We start from the raw sequence: 24,309 nt of genomic DNA on the forward strand, positions 1-24,309 counted from the left end.
AAGTTACTTTCCTTGTCTTAGAGCACTTATCTTTTGGGGCCCAGTTGGATTACATTAGAAACATATTGATAGCCATCACAAAGCTGTCTTTGTTATTAACTCATCATCATATTAGTGGGGTTATGATCTAGGCATTTTACATCAATAAATAGATTTTAAAAGTGTAAATCTTGCAACATACAAGCCTCAGTAATTGACTTGTGTCCTACTACCAAACATGAATCAAGCCAATAAAAACTTTCAAAAGCTTAACCAAAAATAATATACATTTTATCCTGAATCGTCTCAAATTTGAGTTGTAGTGGAGAGAAGTGCCTTTGCTGAGAAGGACTGGTCAACAGCCTTGCAGAGATGACCTGACAGCAATGGCAACTCAGTTGATAGTAAATTCCACAGAGGCACATCAGTGGAGAATCAATATCTTTCTAGTCCTGCACCCTCAGGACCTGACTGGTGCCGAACCAGAGAATTTGTGAACTACAGGAGGTCAATATTGTCTAGAAGCATTACCGATACTTCCATTGCTTATTGGGCTCACAGAAGACATTTATGGGTAAATTAAAGCTAAACAACAGCACAGAACACAGAGAGCCAGGACTGGTAGCTATAAACAAACTTTATGGGATTGCTGGAAATTTGGCCACACCCATGATAAGTGGACATCTGGCTAACCAAAATCATGTTGGACCTCAGACCAGAAAGGTTCAACCGGTATTTGGCTGACCATGAAGACAAAGTTGTTAGGCTAATATTCACATACTACAGAGCAGGCAGAACTTATATATAATGCATAACAAAACAGTGGACGAGAGTATATTTCTCCTCAAATCACTTTAATTCAATTTATTTTCCGACAGCCATATAAATTTAAAGTATGAAACAACAATACAGCTATAGAATCTAGGTTTTCTTTTAAAGCAGCAGCATATAAAACATATAAAAGCTAAAACCTCAGCACAAGCTTCAAAGAACAAGGACTGAGTGAATTTTGCTGAAGACATATAATTCACAAAATACGATACATTAAAAGCAATGGTTTTCAACCTTTTTTCATTTGCAAACCCCTAAAAAATTTCAAATGGTGGTGTGGACCTCTTTGGAAATCTTAGACATAGTCTGCATACCGCCCCCGCCTCCAATATCGGCAGACCAGAGGTTGAAAACTATTGTTCTATGGTAATGACAACCTTTCAATGACCCCTTAATTTGGGGACACTAAGGGGACACAGAGCACAGGTTGAAAACCATTGCACCAAAGTACTGGAATGCACAAAATATAAAGCTACACATTATTTAAGTAAAGAAAGGCATTGTATAATATACAAAATTTGCAAAAATTAAACAATGACATTTTTCTGAGAGTACCATGAATACACAGAAGCTGGCAATTAACATTTGTCGATGGAAAAAAAATGTGGCAGTTTTATATTTCGCATTCAGTTTCTCCACTTTACGACTTCACTTTCTTAGCATCTTTCTTTCCAGAGTTCTCTGTTGCTGAATCTGCTTTTCTTTTCTGCGACTAAACAAAAATAAACAGCTTATTTTTCAAATGTTAAAAAATATGAGCACATGTTGTTAAATATATTATGACTATATTAAATTTTAGAATGATATCACTATTCAATCTGAAGACAGAGGCTCTAGTTTACAATGCAATGTATATTACAATCATTCCTATTCATACTAGAAGGCAAAAGAGCACAACAGAGGGCAAACAAGGTCCCCCCCCCCCACACACACATATATGAAGTTAAAGTTGAAATAAGCACAAGGGCCTTTCATGATGAGCAGTATTTTACTACACAAAAAGTTTTATTGGTTCAGGTTTGTGCATATGGTTTTGCTTGTTCTAATGAATTCATCTGAAGAACTATTTAATTAATTACTTATGTCCTCCAGTAACTAGTGTTTTACAGATAGATACATATGTGAGGTTAAAGTAAAGTCCTATATAGTTTACTAGAAGATTTACTCGGTGTTGCTCAGGTCCTTAATTCAAATACGTTTGTTTTTCTTCTTTAAATCATTGTTCTGGAGGGGGGCTGGTAGTGAAGGGTTCAGTATGCAGGCTGCCCCAGGAAGAGAGGACAACCCCAGTCGTCTCTCACTACAGCAGCTTAGGGCCAGGTGAGACGCACCTGTCCATGGCCGTTGCAGACAAAACAGACAAATTCTCTGAAATAAATTGTTGACAGCTTCTCTTTCTTCACTCCTGATCCCTGGTAGTCCAATGAGATTATAGCTGTCCTGGTTCCACAATCAAATTCCAGTTACAGCCCATTGTTCTGGCACAACCAAAACCTTACCTTGCTTTAAGTTATGATAAAAGGAAGTTGCATACTAAACTAGCTCTTGCCATTTAGGAGGACTTCTTGAACAAATGAACTTGCAGATGGATAGACAGACAGAAACACTGATGCACAAATTCTCTCAAATATATAGTAGATGTAATACTACCTACTTACATCTTATTAGGGTGTTGGGAGAGGGAATATCTTCTCAAGGAATGCACACTCTTTCAGAAGACATATCTCTATGCTACCTATATGGATACCCTTTAAAGGGAATCAAAGACCTAAAATTCTGATCTTCAGGACTTGCTAACTAAATTTCCCAGGAGAGACAGATGGACATCTATGGTACCTGTATAATCTCTAACAGTTTTGTAACCTCTGATTTCTTCAAAACAATTACCTTACTTCACACTTTATTCTAACTACACAAATCAATAAATGTTGAATCATTCCCCATTAAGAGATAAGCAAATGCTGATAAATTTACCGCTGGAACTTTTGTTCCCCTTTTTTTCTTTTCAGCTCTCTCTTTTTCTTCTATTTCCATATTTTCTTTTTCTATCAAGGATATGAGAGTATTGCAGCGTCTTTGGAATTCCTAAGAAAGGTAATAATCAAACATTAAATTCTGCATCACAATAAACACTGAAACTCACTACGAATTTCAAAACATCCGGAGACATATTTTCAGAAGTTCTCGATGACGACAACACGAACTATATTACCATATTGTTCAGGTTCCATCAAGAATTATGGGAATTGATGGGTACTGAACAGTCTTGAATTTCTGCCCAGTTCATTTAAGTGCTGAAATGGGAATGAGCTCTTTTGATAACTTGGCCCTTTATTGTTTATTTGAAAGCATCTTGATGCATGGTTATGATTTGAAGGGTATTTCTTCATATACTACTAAAATAATGCGTCCCTATGCATCCAACATAGATTAATTTGGCTCTGTTTCTTGCTATATGTTCCTGTATTAGCAGTAGGATGCTCTGTAAGCATTAGCACAAGGATTCATGAAGTGATAAAAAATGTAACTGCCATTAAGTCAATAGTAGAATATCTTAACATGAGTACTCTACTAATTTGATCATCATTAAAAAGTTTCTTTATAAACAGTTTATATGACTCTGTGTCCCCTGCTCTAAAGAACTTACAGTTTAAAACAGATAACGTGAATAGAAGACAAGAAATAGGATTTCACATATAACTGCAAAATGATTTCTGGTAAGACGTGTAAGAAATGAAGGATTCATGATAGAAATGGGTTCCCGGGAGGATATGAAGGAAGATTTTATTGGGAGCTTCCAAGATAGGAAGCCAGAGACTATTTCAAATTTATGAAAAACATAACATGAGCTGAAAGATGAAGGAAGTAGGGAATTATGTATACAGGTTTTTGAAGGTGAGGTGATAATGGTAAGAGACAGGAAGCCAGCTAAGTAAGTGAGAGAAAGTGCTGCTATGGCAAGAGATTACAATCTGAAGAGCCAAAGCATGCAAAAAGATAAGCATTATTATCCCCATTTTACAGATCAAAGTGTTTATTTCTCTTTGCCCCTTGCCATGCACAGAAAACTGGCTCATGAGGGTTCCCCATAAAAATATATTGGGGTTGCAAGGTCAAATTGTGATGTTACTGAAACTTCTTAGAGGAAATGAGTGGGATTCTTACCGGAGGTTTCCTCATATTCTCTGGAACGGAGGGCTAGATTCTCCCGCACAGGCAAGATTTGGTTTCAGTGGAGAGAAAAAGCAAAGATTCTCTGGCTATGTTTAGTCTATGGGGTTTTTCTGGGATACCAAAACTCCACCGTGTCCAGGGAATGCGTCTGGCTCTTCTGCTTTTTTTTTTTTTTTTCGGAAGAGCAGATGTGTTCTTTCAGAAGCCCTGTCTTCCTCCTCCCATGAGGAAGAAGGGCTCTTCCGAAAGAGGGGTTTTTCCGAAATTTGGCCCTATGCAGACAGGCCAAATTTTGGAAAACAGTCTTCTGAAAAATCTATCAGAAAAAGGTATGCAAATTGCAGAGCGCAATTTGCGTACCTTTCTCCGATAAGGCCCAGTAGTGTAGACATAGCCTATGTGAAGCTAGGACCAATGTTTTAAATTTAGCAAAAGGAGCAATTAAGCCAAATAGCTAAAGGATTTATTTCGTTGATATACAAGAGACTGAAAGAACATTCTGATCATTACTGCAAATTTTCTAAAGCTTTCTGAGACAGTACACATACCTTTCTTCCGTACTGAACTGACTTCCCAGATGGACAAGTTCAAGATAGTTCTACAGCACTTGTGAAGATTTGTGAGAAGATACAACAGTAAACCCAAAAAGCACACTTGAGCCACAATCTGGGCTTTCATCAGAGATTTGGATTTTACTAGCCAATTATCTGAATATAACAGACCACGAACCTCTTGAATCCTTATGAATAATAGCTCCTATTTCGGTTAGAATCTTTAACTTCACAGAGCTGTGGCGAGACTGAAAGGATGGTCTGTGTACAAAAGTGGACTGTTCATCAGAACTATCAAACACAAAAAGATACAATGCATGGCTATATGGAGACGTGTCTAGAAGACCTATGGATGCTAAAAAAAGCTCCCTTTTGAACAGCTGTTACTCAGGCTCAAGCTATTCTAAATGGAATTTTTTATTCTTCTAAAAGCAGTTTAGCCATTTGAGAGGTAAGACTGCCCTGAAACCTTTTGAATGTTTTAGCGCTATAAATAATACCTGTATCTACTTTTTCAAATGAGCTGGATGTTCTTGTTTATTGCATTTGTGGAGGAACAGGGAGAAGCATGAGAAATTAACAGGTAAAATTAAAACATTTATTGGGCTTCACAGAGGAGAGAGAAATTCTATAATAAAGAAATTCTATACTATACTTTAAATTCTATACTATATTACAAAAAAAAAAGTGAGATGACGGAGGTCATTCTGTCCCCATCCTCCCATGAGTAAGTGTGTAATGAACAATCAAAGGTATGCATGGTAGAGGAATACAGATTTTCCCAAAGATTTTCCGAGTTCAATTAATTATTGTAGTACGCAGACCTACAACAAATAGATTTTAAAAATGACATGATCTTCTGTCTTCCAGGTTGGGAGTCTAAGGGTACGTCTAGACTACAGGCTTTTGTTGACAGAAGTTTTGTCGACAGATACTGTCGACAAAGCTTCTGTCGACAAAGAGCGTCTAGACTACATTCAGTTCTGTCGACAAAGCAAGTTGCTTTGTCAACAAAACCCTGTAGTCTAGACACAACCCTATATGCAATAACACCTTCTGTCGACAGAAGGTGTTATGCCTCGTAAAATGAGGTTTACCAGCGTCGACAAAACTGCTGAGTTCTGTCGACGTTATGGCGACAGAACTCAGCAGTAGTGTAGACGCAGGTATAGTTTTGTTGACAAAAGTCCACTTTTGTCGACAAAACTCTGTAGTCTAGACACACCCTTAGCTTTGCTTTTAGTTTTTTATTTACTGGATTGGTTTTTCCCTCCATGCCATCTCCAGGAAGTCTGCCTTCCTGAATGAGAGAGTCTGATAACCCAACATTCAGAACAGACTTCCTGAAGGCAGCAAATCTATGGATATGGAAAAGGAGGTCTGTCAAGTTTCTTAACCTAGAAACAGCGCATTTTCCACCATGAATAATGGTGGATTTTGTCCTTCTTGTGTCTACAAGGTAACTAACCTCTGTGGTTAGACAAAGTAGTAGGAGGCTGAGGCAAATAGCTACTGCAGAGGACATGGCATCACTGAAGATCTAGTTGAGATAGCTTGCTAGCTCCAAATATAAGGCAACAAGGGATACTCTAAGATGGTGGGAGAGAGGCCAACAACATTTGAGCATATCTGTGGTATCAGAATGGGAAGCAGCCAAACATTTAGGGTTTTACCTTTTTTCCTGTGGATACTGACAAATTTGTGGAAGCCTGCTGATTTATGAAAAGGGGAGGAAGAACCCGCATTTTAACCTCTGTAGCAGAACCCTGACTCCTAGCACTTCAGGTACACAAAGTCTTCTGTAGCCAATAGATGGCCATTTCAGACGGAGCGGTTTGTAACAGCCCTCTTATTTTTCAGGTGGAGGAAGGTTCTCTGTATGTGATGGTATCTTCTGAAGCACAAAGATTCTCCGACGAAGAGTGCCTCGTGACCGCTTTTGTTCCTCACAGAGCAGCACTGAGTGGATCCTGTGTGTTCTAGTCTTGCTTGTGACTAGAGAGTATTTTATTCTTATTCATCTGTTTATCAGTCATTTGGTGGGGTGTAGTTGTGGGAGGAATCTCATAACCTCCTGCAGAAACCAATACTTTCTTGAAAGTCCTCATATATAGCCATGAAAGTTATCTCAAGTGGTTTATATAACTGAAAAAAGCTACAGCTTATTGTGCTATTGTGTTAAATACAGGACAATAACCTATTGTGGCAGGGTGCTGCTGAGGAAGTTTCATTCAGCTTCTGCCACCCAGCCCCAATCAGGGGAAATAGATTGGGGCTGAGTAAATAGCATTCGTTTGTCTAATTACTGAATGCACCTGTGTAGCGAGCTTTCCGCTCCACCACAGCGCCCCTGCCGTCTGCTCGGGGAATTATATCTGCCGGCAGGTGGCGCGGTCTCTTCGGGACACTGCCCTCCGGCAATGTCCACAATAGCCTGAGCTTTTCCCCCTTCCGGGGGAAGGTTCGTTATAGGCCAGCCGGCCTTTAGGAGGCGGATCCTCCGCCTTGGTATACTGGATGGCTAGTCCGTCCTATGGCCCTTCCGTGCCGTAGAGTAGTCCGAGCCCTGGCCCTTTAAAAAGGTCCGGTCCGGGTGCTGGCCGGGTGCCAAACCCCTTATACAGATGCCCAGGCCCTCGAGCAGGGCAGGGCAGCAACTGCTGGCCAGACCCCAACGCAAGGCGGGGCCGCAAACAAACCCACAGGTCTGTAGGAGCTCCTAGTTCAAGAGCGGGGCCGGCAGTGCATCTGTCGCAGTGGCAAGGGGGGTGGGAGACTGCCACCCGGTTAGTGGGTGGCAGGGGGCGCAGGCCCACCCACTCCACTGCGCCCCGGCCCAGGGGCCCTGGATGCAGCCGTTCCGCTGCTACGGGCTCAGCAGGGGCTCCAGCCCGCAACTTGCTGGCCTAGGGCTGTCCTCAGCCCATGCTACCCCCTGGGCCTCTCCTCGTCTCCCCCCCCCTTCCCCAGTACCTGTAGCCTCAGCGGCCTGTCGGGGAGTTGAGGCCCACGTCGTCTCCGCAGGGGCTGGCGGCCCAATCCAGGGGTTAAGAGGTCGGAGCTTTGTCGTGTCCCGTGGGGCTTGTCCAGCCCGGCGTTCCCGTACCCACCAGGGGTCCAGCTGGTCCAGCGGTGCGGTCCCGTCCTCTGGGTCCGCGAGTGGTTCAGCTGACGGGCCGGGCCAGGCCTTAGTAACCGGGGCAGGGAGTCTCTGGCCCGCCTCTGGGAAGGTGGCTGAGGGTGGCCTACCCCGGGTCTTAGCCTCCCCAGGCAGGAGCTCCAGCCAGGCCTCTGGCTCCCTCGGAGGCTGGCCTCTGACTGAGCTCCCAGGCAGCCTTCTTATAGTCCTAGCCCCGCCCTTTGACTTCCGGTCAGGTGAGGGGGCGGAGCTAGGCTGGCCCCAAAATGGCTCCCAGAGGGTTTCTTCTGCTTCCGGCTCAGAGGGCGGCCATTCCACCCCTCTACACTCCTCCCCCCTTAAGTCCAGTTCCCGGTTTCCGGGACTGGGCTTCTGTTCTTTCTCTATGCGGGACAGGGCGTCTGCATTTGCGTTGTCCCTCCCCGCTCGGTGTTTCACTGTAAATACATACGGTTGGAGGGACAGGTACCATCTCATAATACGGCTGTTGGTGTCCCGCATCTGATGGAGCCATTGTAGGGGTGCATGATCTGTAAAAAGGATAAAAGAGTCTCCAAGGAGGTAATATCGCAGGGCCTCGATGGCCCATTTTATCGCTAGGGCCTCTTTCTCGATTACGGCGTAACTGCGTTCCCGAGGAAACAATTTTCGGCTGATATACAGCACTGGGTGTTCTTCTCCGTCAACTTCTTGAGACAGCACCGCTCCAAGTCCGTAGTCCGATGCATCTGTCTGGACAATGAATGGTCGGGAGAAGTCAGGGCTAAATAGAACCGGCTCACTACAAAGAGCCGCTTTTAGGTTCTGGAAAGCGGCTTCGCACTCGGCCGTCCAGGTGACCCTTTGAGGCCGGTCTTTTGTAAGGAGCGCAGTGAGGGGCGCCGCTAGGGTCGCGAACTGCGGCACGAAGCGGCGATAATATCCGGCCAAACCCAAAAATTGCCGTACTTTTTTCTTAGTGGTCGGCGCTGGGTAGTTTTGGATTGCCTCCACCTTCCCCACTAGCGGCCGGATTAGGCCCCTTCCCAGTTGGTACCCCAGGTAAGTTGTTTCCTGCCAGCCAATTTTACATTTTTTTGGATTGGCGGTCAGGCCTGCATCTCTAAGGGTCCGCATGACGGCCGCTACCCGCAAGAGATGTTCCTCCCAATCTTGGCTATAAATTACCACATCATCTAAATAGGCGGCAGCATACGCTGTATGTGGTGCTAGCAAACGGTCCATCATTCTCTGAAAGGTTGCGGGTGCGCCATGAAGTCCGAAGGGCATTCGTGTAAATTGGAACAGTCCTGAGGGGGTTGAAAAAGCCGTTTTTTCTCTTGACTCTGGATCCAAGGGGATCTGCCAATATCCCTTTGTCAGATCAAGGGTGGATATAAATTTGGCCGTCCCTAGGCGGTCCAGAAGTTCATTCGTTCGTGGCATGGGGTAGGCGTCAAACTTTGAAATAGCGTTTACCCGTCTAAAATCGATGCAAAAGCGGACACTACCGTCCGGCTTTGGTACGAGTACAATTGGACTACGCCACTCGCTCTTAGAGCGCTCTATCACTCCCAGTTGCAGCATAGACTGTACCTCTTTCTCGACTACCTCCCGCATCCGGCGAGGGAGAGGACGAGTCCCTTCCCGCACGACCTGGCCTGGAGGGGTCTGAATCCTATGCGTTATCACCACGGTACGTCCAGGTCGGGTTGTAAAGGTCTTCTGGAATGCAAAGATGAGACGGCGGGCTTGTTTCACTTGGGTCTCCGAGAGGGTGTCTCCAAGCTGTGGTTCCTGTTCCTCTGCCAGTTCGGGGGTTTCAGGCCCTAACGCAGGTTCTGACGGGTAGGGGGTGATCATCAGGGCCTCCCGTTCTCGCCAAGGCTTCAGGAAATTTACATGGAAGATCTGAGTTTTCTTTTTCCGGTCCGGCTGATAAATCTCATAGTTCACCGGCCCAACCTGGCGGGTGATCTCATAGGGTCCTTTCCAACGTGCTAGAAATTTCGACTCCTCTGAGGGGAGGAGGAGTAGTACCCGATCCCCCGGTTTAAAACTTCTTTCCTGGGCTCGTCTGTTGTAGTTCAGCTCTTGGCGGGCCTGAGCCGCTTGTAGGTTTTCCTGTGCCAGGGCTCCGGCTTGTCTTAGTCGTTCCTGGAGCTGAAAAACATACTGCAACAGGCCCTGTGAGGTTGAAGGGGTTTGCTCCCATGTTTCCCTCACGAGATCCAGGACTCCCCGGGGACGATACCCATATAGGAGTTCGAAGGGGGAGAATTGGGTCGACGCTTGGGGCACCTCCCGGACTGCAAGCAGCAGGGGAGGCAACAGCAGGTCCCACTGTTGCAACTCTGCTTGAGGAAACCGCCGTAGCATCCCCTTTAGAGTCCGGTTAAAGCGTTCCACCAACCCGTCGGTTTGGGGGTGGTATACTGAGGTTTGTAATTTACGGATCCCCAGTATGGCACACACCTGTCGGAGTAACTGCGATGTAAAATTAGTCCCTTGATCCGTGAGGAGCTCTCGAGGAAGCCCAACCCGAGCAAAGATTTTTACCAGCTCGGAGGCGATGGTTCGGGCGTAGGTGTTCCTCAGTGGTATGGCTTCAGGAAATCTGGTGGCATAGTCCATTAAAACCAAAATGTGGCGGAACCCCGCTTTACTCTTGGGCAGCGGGCCCACCAGGTCAATTGCCACCCTTTCAAAAGGAGTCCCTACTACTGGCAGGGGGACGAGCGGGGCCTGCGGCACTCCCGGGTCGGAGGCTAACTGGCAGTTTGGGCAAGATTGGCAATAGTCTCGTACCTCCCGGTGCACCCCGGGCCAAAAAAACCGGGACAGTACTCTCGCCAATGTTTTTTCAGTTCCCAGGTGCCCAGCGGCAGGAATATCGTGGGCCAATTGCAATACTGCCCGGCGATGGACCCGGGGCACAAGGATCTGGGTCTTGATCTCTTGAGTCCGGGGGTCTTGTACCACCCGATAGAGGCGGTCGCCTTTTATTTCAAAATGGGGCCACTGGGCTGCCCTCTGGGGGTCCACCACGCTGCCATCGATCGCGGCTACCTGCTCATATGCTGCCCTCAGGGTCGGGTCCTCCCTCTGGTCCCGGGGAAAGTCTGTCAGGGCCAGGGCCGGGGCACTGGCCTCCACTGGCGCCTGCGCCCTGTCGAGCTCTTCACCTGCCGGGGCCTCCTGGACCTCCTCCTCCTCCGCAGCTGCCTCTTCGGGCTGGTCTGCCGGCAGCGTTTCTCCCAGCAGGGTTCCCTCTACCTTTCCGTGACCGGCCGCTCCCTTGTGAGTGACTTCGCGCATCAAATCTGCAAATCCGGGCCAGTCGCGGCCTAGGACAATCGGGTAAGGGAGTGTCGCCGCTACCCCTATGATCATTTCTGCTGACCTCCCTTGTATGGTAAGTCTGACCTTTGCACGGGGATAGGCCTTCACATCGCCGTGTACACAACGCAGGTACAGCTCCCCCTCTGGCTTCAGGCCCTCCGGCAGGAGGTCGTGTCGCACCAGGGTCTGCGCACAGCCGGAGTCCAGAAGGACGGCCACCTTATCTGTATCCGTCGGCGCTTGGAGCACAAATTCCACCTGGTTGACCGGTAGGATGTAACTCTGCTCGGGTCCCCTTGGTCCGTAGTCGCACCCTACCTCCAGACAGCTCCCTTGCCACCCCTTGGGTGGTTCCGTCACCCCCTGGTCCAAGCCCTTCGGAGGTAACCGTCCCCTCTCGGGGGCTGTCGGGAATCGCAACGGGGAAGAGGGCGTGGGACTGAGCGTCCTGGGTCGGGGTGCTGCAGAGCACGCCCCTAGACTAGTAATGTCCCTAGGCCCCACCGTGTCCATTTGCCCCATGCCAGTTTCGGGTGGACTTACCGCCTCACCCCTCGGGGCCCGAATCCCTCCAGCCGGGTAGGCGGGCCCAGGGGCCGGTCCCGGTACTGACCTGTGGGGCTGAGTCCAGGAACTGAGCAATTGTTGGAGGTGTTGGTGTTGCAGCGCCTGGAGGTGCTGGAACTGAAGTCCTAGCTGCTGTACCAACTGCCCGTGTTGTGTGACCAGTTGCTGAGCCATCTGCCAGTGCCGGGCCACCAGTTGTTGCAATTGTTGGTTCTGGCACTCCGCCACCGCCTTCACCACGCTGTCCAGTTCCATCCTGGCTTTGGAGAACAGAACACAAAAACCCCAACAAACCCCAACCACCAAAAAAAAAAAAAAAACCTAACCCCACATTTTTTTTTTTTTTTTTTTTTTTTTAAACCCCACTGAGGCACACACTCAGCCCCTTACATCAGGGGCGGGGTCGGAGTGCCCATATTCTCCACCATTTGTAGCGAGCTTTCCGCTCCACCACAGCGCCCCTGCCGTCTGCTCGGGGAATTATATCTGCCGGCAGGTGGCGCGGTCTCTTCGGGACACTGCCCTCCGGCAATGTCCACAATAGCCTGAGCTTTTCCCCCTTCCGGGGGAAGGTTCGTTATAGGCCAGCCGGCCTTTAGGAGGCGGATCCTCCGCCTTGGTATACTGGATGGCTAGTCCGTCCTATGGCCCTTCCGTGCCGTAGAGTAGTCCGAGCCCTGGCCCTTTAAAAAGGTCCGGTCCGGGTGCTGGCCGGGTGCCAAACCCCTTATACAGATGCCCAGGCCCTCGAGCAGGGCAGGGCAGCAACTGCTGGCCAGACCCCAACGCAAGGCGGGGCCGCAAACAAACCCACAGGTCTGTAGGAGCTCCTAGTTCAAGAGCGGGGCCGGCAGTGCATCTGTCGCAGTGGCAAGGGGGGTGGGAGACTGCCACCCGGTTAGTGGGTGGCAGGGGGCGCAGGCCCACCCACTCCACTGCGCCCCGGCCCAGGGGCCCTGGATGCAGCCGTTCCGCTGCTACGGGCTCAGCAGGGGCTCCAGCCCGCAACTTGCTGGCCTAGGGCTGTCCTCAGCCCATGCTACCCCCTGGGCCTCTCCTCGTCTCCCCCCCCCTTCCCCAGTACCTGTAGCCTCAGCGGCCTGTCGGGGAGTTGAGGCCCACGTCGTCTCCGCAGGGGCTGGCGGCCCAATCCAGGGGTTAAGAGGTCGGAGCTTTGTCGTGTCCCGTGGGGCTTGTCCAGCCCGGCGTTCCCGTACCCACCAGGGGTCCAGCTGGTCCAGCGGTGCGGTCCCGTCCTCTGGGTCCGCGAGTGGTTCAGCTGACGGGCCGGGCCAGGCCTTAGTAACCGGGGCAGGGAGTCTCTGGCCCGCCTCTGGGAAGGTGGCTGAGGGTGGCCTACCCCGGGTCTTAGCCTCCCCAGGCAGGAGCTCCAGCCAGGCCTCTGGCTCCCTCGGAGGCTGGCCTCTGACTGAGCTCCCAGGCAGCCTTCTTATAGTCCTAGCCCCGCCCTTTGACTTCCGGTCAGGTGAGGGGGCGGAGCTAGGCTGGCCCCAAAATGGCTCCCAGAGGGTTTCTTCTGCTTCCGGCTCAGAGGGCGGCCATTCCACCCCTCTACAACCTGCCAGTCTCATTATGCAGGAGCCAAAAGGCTGAAAGTGAGTAAAAGGAAAGCAGAGACCAGGAGGGAAGGGAGGATCAGGGAGAGGTAGGAACCTGTGTCTCTGTTGCTAGCCAGGCCCATGTTAGGCTGAGCCACTGTAAATAGCCAGAATAGAATAGGAAATTGGTGGTGGGAAATGGACATAAAGAGCACATATGTTCACCAGCCTGGAGCACCCTGAGTCTGTGAGGAGGGTGGCCAAGAGACTGAATACATAGAAGTGCAGTGTGTACCCCATCACACCTAGGAAGGGATATGGAAGTGGATAGACATAACCATCATATAAACTCCAACTACAGATAATACCAATTTCCCTGATGCATGCAGCTCTCCACAGATTCACTCTCTTGGAGACAACAAAACTAAAGAGAGATGTCTTTATAAAACGACTTTATGTCTTTAAATCTGACTATAGAGTCTGAACCATAAATGAAAAAAACGCACCACCACCAATGAAACTATGAAACTGCTAAAAGACAATTTTAAAATGGGAAATAAAAACAAGACATTTTATCAATAAAATACAACATCGTTTCTGAATAACTTAAGACTGCAAAAAATAGATAACATGGTAATATCAATACTATGTATTAAAAAAATTAAGAAAAAGCAAAGGAGCTACAAGGCACTGTACATTAGTCCACTAACCCTTCACATCTGAGGACTTGGATTTAAGTCTGAACTTAGATCAAGAGTGAAAAATTATTAGTCAAATCGCTGGATGTTCACATCACTAACCCACTAGTCTTTACATGGCTGACTCGGGAGTGGAACTACAATGGTATGCTATGTCCAGAGAGTGGGGTATTAACTATGGCTAAATATGCATAGCTCTGTCTATGCTATGCCTGCCTCAAGCCAGCATGAGAAATCCCTCATTTTGAGGGCATTACGTTCATTCACAATTTTTAAATAATACAAAGCAAGAAAACTGGGAAAGAACTGGATCCTCGTCATAGAAATAATGTACACAAAACAGATCTACCAATCTGAGAATCTTTCTGCAATGCAGTATCTGTGTAGATATTTTGATTATCTAATTAACACAGCATGTAGGGAAAAAAATGAAGACAATGTTTTGGACTACTTATAGCACTTTTTCTGTCACACAGCCCCTTTTGCAGTTTCTTCGGTATAACTAGAAAAGGCACCTAAATAATTTTTTTACATTTCCCATTTTACATGTTAAAAGACACTGAAAACTTATGTGCATGCCACTATGCTTGGACTGAGCACTACATAGTGAAGTGATATTTATAGTAGATGGGTCATTATTAATAGTCAATACCCACTTTTCTATATCAGTCAGTAATCATACAATTGCAATACAAAAAGCACAGAAAGTATCAGTATAGTCAAAGAGATTAAAGATTCCATGTTATATTTTCTGTGCACGGAAAATTCTAGACACTAGCATTGCTTAAGTCTGAGTGACAGAAGGCCTGAATAACTTCTCGTTGAAAGTCAGGGTCAAGCGAATAAGAAAGGGCAAAGGAATTGCATATCGCATTTGTGTGCCCAACCTGACTTTAAAAGATGGTACAACCTCAGCGTCAGACACTGAATCAAGCTCCTGCTAAGAACTGCACTGACATGGCATACGTCAGACCTATGTTCATAATCCAAGGAGGAATCACTTCATTTGGACTATCACCCTTTTTGATACTGCAATGAAAAGAATGAAATTCTACTGAATTGCCAATATTAAAATTGTTACTATTTAATTCTATTTTGAGAGCATCACACAACATTTACTTAAGCTGTTCAACTATAAAGGCTACAAGGGAGGAAATTAAATATCTGATTAGAAAGATATGTAAAAAACTAGCAGAATTCATGCAATCAGAAGAAAAATCTTCTGACCACCCATTTTGTTACATGATGTCTTCGGGCTACACATTATGCCATGCCATTGGTGCAACTGAGTAAAAATTCAATATTGAGCTATGCTGCCCCAGAGGGAGCTTCTAAACATGTATACTCAAATAAGCATAAATCCCTCCCAGAGTTTCCAGGTGTACAAGTAAGGGAGGTGAGCTGCCATAAAACAACTATCCATAAAACACTATAACAAGACCCTCAGCACAACTGGGGATGAGGTTACAGCACCTTTGTGGCTCAAAAATCCTGTTATTTACAGAAATCTCAGAGATGGTCTAATTTATATATAGGCATCCCTGGCTCCCATAAGGTGGGTTCCTACTAAGACTGTCATGCTAAAATGCTGAAGGAGAGAGAGATGCTTTAAAAATAGCATCCAGCACTATTTTCCCAACCCAACTATAAATCAGTGGTAAATTGGTCAGTAGCATCAGGCCCTATTTCGGATTCAAATTACTTAGGCTGGGGTCTTGTTCCTTCCCACCCAATCTGTGCACACAAGGTATCCTTCCATGTGTGCATCTGCCTCCATCTATTCAAGAGAGAGGGAAAGAACTCGTCTGCCTCCACTGCTTCATGCCCACCCAACAGGCCTTGTGGAGGCATTTCTATGGCAAGGACAGAATGGAGGATAGAAACTGCTGCCTACTCAGCCACTGCAGTGGGTGGCTAAGTGGAAGCGCAGGAACAGATGGAATTCAGGGCAGGAGGGTGGCTGCGTGGGGACACAGAGCCAAATTAGGACAGGGCAGTGAGGGACACAGGGACCCTTAAATCAGAGAGCCTAAGGGTCAGCCAGGGTCTTCATGGGGGTAGCTCCCTAACAATCCCCCACCACACACAGAAACCTGTTCCATACTTTTTCCCACCAACAACCCTCCAAGTTCACATCCAGTCGCCTTCCCAGCATTTACTTCCTTCTCCCTCAGCTTCCCCATTACACCTTATTCCCCCAAGCCTTTGCACTGCTTCTGAGAGGTACAGGAAATAAGTACTGAGATTTAAATTAATTGTTACTTAAAGTTCTGTGTTAATATGCCTAGTAAGGAATCTACTTGTCAAAACATATTTCCTGAATCTTTTTCATTGTCTATATTGTTACAGAACTACTTACTGATGGGGTATTTTGTAATAAAATTACGAAAATAATTGAAACTGGAGTGATTATGTTGTGTTATTCTGACACACAAAATATACAGAATTTTGAAGAATTTTAAAATATTGTCCACAAAATTTTAAACATTTGGCACAGAATTCTTCCACGGGTTTTGTATATGTTCATAAAATGAACATAAGAGTTCTACCCCTTCTTAGTTCCATCCATTAATTTGTTAAGTCTGAAAACTTCACAGATATTTCTTTGCACTGTTTATGTTATGGAATAAAATTCTATTATTTGAAAAATAATTCATCTTTATTCATTCACAACATATGCTGCAAACAGCCTAGTAGTTTTGAAAGCACCGACTTCTGAAAATACAGTATCACAATTCACAGGATCAGTGACAAATGATGCAATAATTGTAAGTATGCAGCAAACACCACAAAATTAATAGGTGCGTTGGGAGTGTTATATTCATATATAGCACCACACACATTTCTATCAGGCCCAAAAACAGCAGAGCCAAATACAGTACAGTCTACGAGAACACATAACTGTGGCTTACTGTTAAAGTGCTCCAAAGCCTACCAGAGTTGTATAGTTCTGTGTTGAGTGCTTCTAACAGTCCTTGAGTATGGCTTTTCAAATTCAGTAGACAGCCACTCCATTTCCACTCCCTCAGCAGCTTTTCTCCTCTGTTTCAGGGATTATTATAATAGGCAGCTACAACTACTGGGATTTTTCCCCCACTGAGATCCAGTCTTGTGAGTAAACACCACCAGCATCCCATCAATCTACCAAAAAGCATATTTAACAGTCATTCTGCCCCTGGTAAATGGGTAGCTGATTTTTAACTTGATGCTGTTGAAGTGTCTGGTATACAGCTCCATGAGCCAAGGGAGTAAGGAGTCTCTGAGTATTACTACTGGAACTTCAACATTACCAATGGTAATCTGTCAGTTGTGAAAGAAAGTCCCTTCTTGAAGCTTTCTGAACATTCCTGTGTTCTGAAAAATACAAGTGTCATACACTTTCCCTGACCACCCCACAGACAATGTCCGTGAAGTGTCTCCAGTGCACCAATGCTGCATAACCATATAAAAGTAATCCTTTCTGTTGATGTACAATGTGGCAAGGTTGTCTGACACCAAAACAGGGATATGTATGCCATCTGATTGTCTCATGCAGACAAGCTTCTGTCGGGATATTGGATGCGTCTACTGAAAGTGAATTCTGTCTTCAATCTCAAGAGTTCTAATACGCAACAATTCATTTATTTTTTTTTACAGGGAGTCAAGTTAATGTAAATGAGCAAGGGGCAGTAGAGCCTTTCCCTCAAGATTGTTTGATTCTTCTTCTTGTTCCCTCTTGTCATAGCTACAAAAATCAAGATTGCAATGTAGAAAGGACAAACACTGCTTGCACCAAAAGACAGAGAATCTATCATGAGAACAAAAGGGCATAGTCAAGCCAAAGGGTATGTGGACAAGTCTGGACTACCTCCTTTATTCACAGAAAACAGGCTGTCTGTCAGTCCAAAGGTCTTGGACAGGCAGAGAGCTCTTCCCCTAGAGAAATGCAGAAAAAGAGATTCAGAGAACAGGCACAAATTACGGCTTTGTGAGAATAACACTGATTCAGAAGGTCATGATATTTTCCATTCCTGATGCATGGACACAAATAAAATAAAGAGAAAGATAATAATTACTAATCCTGAACACTTTAAGTCTTTGGGCAGATAAGAAAAACTATCATTTTATAGAAGCTTTAACTCTGTTAGTGAACTTGTACTGGGTAGACCATTTGCTTTTGGAATAAAGAAATGCAACAGAATTTATATTTGTTTTCTGAAGAGAAATATTCAGAAGGAAATGAACAGGAAAGAGAAGATGGAGGAAAGTTAGGTTGTTTATATGGAATTCAAGAGACATCTAGTGGCTGGTAAGACACAGTGAAGTTTTTCTTGGAAAGATGTGTAACAGTCCTTTTCAGAATTAAACTGTCTTGCCGACCTTTCTTACTACACGTTTGGCTATAAATTGCAAAATAAAATAAAAATGATACTTTTAACAAAAATCAGGATTTTTGTTGCACAAAGAAACTACAATCATCACTAATGATTCCCTACGCATTTTGTCATGCATCTGGGGGTATGTCTACACTACAGCACTAATTCGAATTAGTGCATCTAGACTTAAAAACTAGTCTGAAGTTAAGGCTCGCCGGAAGAAGTGCCAGCAGGGCATCAAGTTACGACTTAGAATGTGGAACTGCTGTCTCAGGCTAGCCGAGGGCTGTGCTTAAAGCGACCCGAGCCCCACCCCGGACAGACAGTTCTCAGGGTTCCCCGCTTGCTTGTCTACCTCGATGAGGGACAGCAAAGCGGTCCTGTCTTGGAGTGCCCAGAGTGCCCACACTCGGCACATCACAGCACTTGGCCATCAGCCCGGCTGCACTTGCCGCAGGCTGTCATCCGGGTGGGTCAATCGGGGGGCTGTCAGGATCCAGGAGACCCTGCAGGAGAGCTTCCATCCTGAGGAGCTTGCAGAGCCACCCCAGTCCTCCCCATTGGGGGCTCGTACCCCATTCCTCCCTCACCTCCTTCCACTTACCCCCTCCCTAGCCCCCCTTCCTGATGTAAAAAATAAAGCACATGTGTTCAAAAATAGAAACTCTCTTTGTTTAACAAAACTGGGCGGAGGGGGGGTTTAACCTCTGGGGAGACTGGGAAAAGGAAGTGGGAGAGGGGAAGAGAGAGGCTGGGAGAGGGGAGGGGGAAACCTGCAAGAAGGGAGCTGGAAGGGAGAAGCCAGGGGAAGAAGGAGGAGGAGAAGTATAAAACTATGGTACGCCCACATCTTCAGTACTGTGTACAGATGTGATCTCCTCACCCCAGAAAAGATATTTTGGCCTTGGAAAGGGTACCGAAAAAGGCAACTAAAATGATCAGGGGTTTGGAACAGGTCCCATATGAGGAGAGGCTAAAGTGACTGGGACTTTTCAGTTTGGAAAAGAGGAGACTGAGGGGGGATATGATAGAGGTCTATAAAATCATGAGTGGTGTGGAGAGGGTGCATAAAGAAAAGTCCTTCCCATAATAGAAGGACTAGAGGACACCAAATGAAATGAATGGGTAGCAGGCTTCAAAATAATAACAGAAATTTCTGCTTCACAAAGCAAAGAGTCAACCTGTGGAACTCCTTGCCACAGGAGGCTGTGAAGGCTAGAACTATAATAGAGTTTTTAAAGAGAAGTTAGATAGAGTCATGGAGGTTGGGTCCATGGAGTGCTATTAGCCAGGGGGTAGGAACGGTGTCCCTGACCTCTGTTTGTGGATGGCTGGAGATGGATGGCACGAGACAAATGGCTTGGTCATTCTCTTTGGTCCATCCCCTCCGGGATAGCTGGTGTTGGCCGCTGTAGGCAGACAGGCTACTGGGCTTGATGGACCTTTGGTCTGACCCAGTATGGCCGTTCTTATGTTCTAAGCTCAGGGTCTGGGGTCTCACTGGATCACCTTGATTTTCATGCAAACCTGCTCCTGGGTTCGCATGTGGCCTTTGGCGGCCAGGCTGGCAGCTATCCTGCCCTAGACGGCCACTTTCCTGTGCCTAGTGCGGAGGTCGTGGACGTTGGAGGCCTCCCCCCAAACCTGGATGAGGTCCACGATCTCTGCACTAGACCAGGCGGGCGCCCGCCTCTTACGGCCCCGGGCAGGCTCCTGGGAGCTGCCAGCCTGGTCCCGGGAAGAGGGGGAGGGCTGGGTGGCAGCGGGTGGCTGGCTCGTGCCGTGCCAGGTGCAGGGTCTGCTGGCTGGGTGCTGGCAGGCTTGCACCCGGCACGGGCACCGTAGCCAGACCGTGCCCCTTTAAGGGCTCCGGGGCCGGGAGGGGGGCAGAAGAATTTCCCTGGTTGTGCCCAGAGTGGCCACCAGGGCAAGCTGGGAAGGGCTAGCCTCCCACTAGTTCGAATTAAGTGGCTACACAGCCCTTAATTCGAACTACTTAATTCGAACTAGGCGTTAGTCCTCGTAGAATGAGGTTTACCTAGTTCGAATTAAATTCGAACTAGTGGTTTGCACGTGTAGGACCTATGAAAGTTAATTCGAACTAACGTTTGTTAGTTCAAATTAACTTTGTAGTGTAGACATACCCTGAGAGAGGTTTGAGCGATTAAGAACTCAACTCACCTCCCCGAGTTGCGAACGGTCAAGTTACGACCGTTCGCACTTATGACCAAAGCTCCCACGGAGCGATCCCCAAGCTACGAACGCAACCCGCGCTTACGAACAGCGCGGTCACATATAACTCAATGGGGTCCAAGTTACGAACAGATCAAGTTACGGCCAAGTGTTTGGTCCGTAACTCGTTCGTAACTCGGAGAGAGGCTGTAAACTAATAAATGTTAGAAATAGTAATTAGCTCTAAAAAGATTTAGCTGTATTATATTATGAATTGTTTGTAACTTGAGAGGGTCTTGCAGCCCAAACATTATCGATGACTGTGTCTGTGTTCACTGTATATTGTTATAACTCCTGTGTACTCAGGCATTACTGTAAGTATTATAATAGTTGAATAATCAATGTAATAAACTAATTTTAATAGACTAATTTGAAAGAGAAGACCTAAAACAAAATATACACTATGTTTTTGGACCTTCAATTTATGACAGAGACCCCTCCCTACATTTCTCCCCCATTGTGTGGCCACTTATTCCTCTCCCCAGGGGAGAACAATAAACTATATAATAAAATTCGTGCTTTAACCCAGGGGTAGGCAACATACCTCTTGCAGGCTGAATCTGTCCCTCCAAGCCACCGGATCTGGCCCGCGGACTACCCTGCCAGGACCCTCAGGCACACAGCAGCTGCTGTTTTAAGCACAGGGCTGCTCCCTGTGGCTCTCTACTCTGGAGGGAAAAGGAGGTTTCGGGTAATCTCCTCACCCCCAGCCCAATCCTCAGCTCCTGTTGGCCAGAAACAACCAGCCAATAGGAGCTGAGAGATTGGCCTGGCAGATGGGGCAGTGCAAGCTTCTCCTCCCTCTAGGAATTGAAAACCACATGAAGGGAACTACCTGCAGTTTCAAGCAGTCTAGAGCTACAACAGGCAGGGAGCCCAGCCTGCCTTGCGGGTGCTGCAGAGCTGCTGGCCTGGAACGCTTAGGTAAGTGCCTCCAAGCCAAAACCTGCCTCTGGCACCCCAGCCCCTCCTGCCCTCCAGCTCCCTCCTCTAGGTCACCATCCAAACCCTCTGCACCCCTATACCCCATGACACAACTCCCTCCCAGACTCTGTACCTCTTCCCATAACCCTCCCCCAAGCCAGAATACTCTCCTGCACCCACACACCCTCCTTGGTCCTACACCCCAATCCCCTGTTCCAGGTCACAACCCCCTTCTTTACCCAGATTCCCTCTCAGACCTCCTGTCTCCTGCACCCCAGTTCCTTGCCCTGTGCACCCTTCTGTACCCAACCCCCACCTCCTCCACAGAAAAGTGTGATCCTTGACCACTTTCCAAAATTTTGGAGTGGCCCCCCACCAAAAATTATTGTCCACCCATGCTTTAACCTCTGATGAATTTACCCACAGAAGATTAACAGGCTCTTAAAATTAACTTGGCTGAGTAAATAAGATACGATAGATGTGACCCTGTATGTTTATAGATTTAAAATCCAACACTACCTGAAAAGGAAATTTAAGTTTGTAAAAATGGTATTGCCCATTAGTTAATAAGGGCAGATTTGGAAGGTAATCAAGGGGCTAGAGAGAAAATTGAGGGGCTGCGAAATACAGGGATAGGAAATGTTGGTAGTTGGTATGTCAAAACAGGCCACTTTTGCTGTGTAATTATAAGCAGCAGTTGAGGTCTATTTTTGAACAAAGGACATTTATGGTCCTTTTCCTACTTAAATGTACTTCTAATTTTTCTGTGCTATGTTCAAAACCTTGGATGAGTATTTTATAAATAAATCCTAATGGTGATGCATGAACAAGGAACATTAGGTTTGCTTGCAATAACTAGAATATGTAAAAAAGGGAACAATCAAGATTTGCATATAGAACTATACTAATTTAATTTGGTCATACTGTAGCATCTAGTCAATGATCTGCTCTGGAAAACAGGTATGGAGGCCAGGCAGAATTTCAATATACACTGTGTGATGTGCTCCTTTCACTTTTATCAAGCAATTCTGCTCCCTGCCCCCTTTTGGAGAGTTTCAATTCAAAGGGACACAAGAGTCATTATGGGAGAGACAGATACCAGTGATTACATCCCCCCTGTCTTCCTCCAAACAATTACAGGTTGCGCCTCTATAAACCAGAACTCTCTGGTCCAGCAAGAGCAGAGTCCAACATGCTAAAGGGGTTGGGTGGCCAGGAGCCGTGTGCGTGCGTGTGTGGTGGAGACTGGGAGCTGGAAAACCCGCCATGCAGCTCATGCAGGTGGAGCCAGAAAGCCCGGTGGGAGGAGCAGAGCAGGGGGTAGGGCTGGCAGCAGGAGGGCTTGGTCCAGAAAAATCCCTCATCTGGGACCAGTTAGGTCCCAAGGGTGCCAAATCAGGGAGGTCCAACCTGTACATTAGTGCAAATACAATATGGACTATGACCAAGAAACTGTTATGTCCAAGCTTACCAAGCTCTGTTTGAAAACAACTAAAATGAGATGAAAATCTATTTTAAAAGTTGTGACCTCATCTTTGTAAAAATATTTCATTAAAATAATCATATGTGTTTTTAAAAAATATATTGGGCCTTATCCTGCAACATTTACTCAGGCAATCTCTCACTCAAGTCAATGGCACTTGTGCCCAAATGAAGACTAAAGGACCAAGACTACAGTTGCATACAATTACACTACAGGCAGTCCCCGGGTTACGTACAAGATAGGGACTGTAGGTTTGTTCTTAAGTTGAATCTGTATGTAAGTCGGAACTGGCGTCCAGATTCAGCCGCTGCTGAAACTGATCAGTTTCAACAGCGGCTGAATCTGGATGCCAGTTCTGACTTACATACAGAATCAACTTAAGAACCCCAGGCGTCCCCAAGTCAGCTGCTGCTGAAACTGATCAGTGGCTGATTCCAGGAAGCCGGTGGCAGAGCAACTCTGCCTCGGGCTTCCTGTAGTCAGCCACTGGTCAGTTTCAGCAGCGGCTGACTTGGGGACGCCTGGGGCAGAGCAACTAGGGTGCTGCCGGGTTGGTCCAGTAGCGCCGAGGAGCAGCGCTGCGGGACCAACCCAGCAGCGCCCCAGCTGCTCTACCCCAGTTGTGGGCAGAAAAGCCTGGTCTGCTGGGGGAGAAGAGGGCACTAGCTGACCAGGGAGACGGGGAGCAAAGCCTCGGAGGACGCCCGCAGCGAGACAGCCGCAGCGCGCCTGGGCTGTCCCGCTGCGGGCGTCCTCCACGGCTTTGCTCCGCATCTCCCTCGTCTGACCAGCAGACCAGGGAGACGGGGAGCAGCTTTTCTCGCCCCGGAGGACGCGGGTGGCGGGACCGCAGCTCATCTGGGTGTCCCGCCGCTCCCGTCCTCCGAGGCGAGAAAAGCGCTGTTTGTAACTGCGGATCCGACATAAGTCGGATCCGCGTAACTCGGGGACTGCCTGTACTCTACTCTGAGGTGAACAGATATTTGTTATTTGTACTCAGCAAGTCTTCCCCAGCAGTAAGTAAATTCAAGTAGAATAGCTGCATTCTCTAGCTTGAAAAGAGAATACAACTAAAATGAAGAGTATCAATTTAACTGATACCTTTGTCAACTTTATACTGTCTGTCTGATTTATGATAAGGATGTTAAGAGCTGGGTAATTGGCTAATGGTGTAGTCGATACAATTTCTACGGGCTACATGATTAGTCAATAAGGGAAGGCACTCAGTCCAGGCTTAAGCCTGGTCCAGAAGCGATCTCTGCTGCAGCTCTGCAGTTTAAATGTAGTAGAAGCTGGACGCACAGACAGCCTGGCTCCTACTACATTTAAACTGTAGAGACACAGTGGGGGTAGGTCCCCGATAGAGCGTGAGCCAGGATTGAGCAAGCCCAACTCAGTCCTGGCTTGCACCGAATCCAGGAGCTCCCCTCACTGTGGCTCTGCATTTTAAATGTAGTAAGAGCCACAGTAGCGCATGGGTGGGGGGCAGGCAGGTG

The 24,309-nt window shown here is 46.9% G+C and overlaps 1 protein-coding gene across 1 annotated transcript in view; it reads right to left on the reverse strand.

The window, feature by feature from the left end:
• Window positions 1-812: 812 nt before the first annotated feature.
• SMARCA1 (SNF2 related chromatin remodeling ATPase 1) overlaps window positions 813-24,309 on the reverse strand; it is an 84,129-nt gene continuing 60,632 nt past the window's right edge. The window contains exons 23-24 of the mRNA XM_075940968.2: window positions 2,785-2,895; window positions 813-1,522 (exon numbers count right to left, since the gene is read on the reverse strand). Of these exons, the coding sequence (XP_075797083.1) occupies window positions 1,451-1,522; window positions 2,785-2,895 (183 nt within the window). The 3' untranslated portion in view covers window positions 813-1,450. The remainder of the gene's footprint in view (window positions 1,523-2,784; window positions 2,896-24,309) is intronic.

The sequence above is a fragment of the Pelodiscus sinensis genome, chromosome 13 (genome assembly GCF_052426305.1).
Source record: "Pelodiscus sinensis isolate ZL-2025 chromosome 13, ASM5242630v1, whole genome shotgun sequence".
NCBI classification, from domain to species: Eukaryota; Metazoa; Chordata; order Testudines; family Trionychidae; genus Pelodiscus; species Pelodiscus sinensis.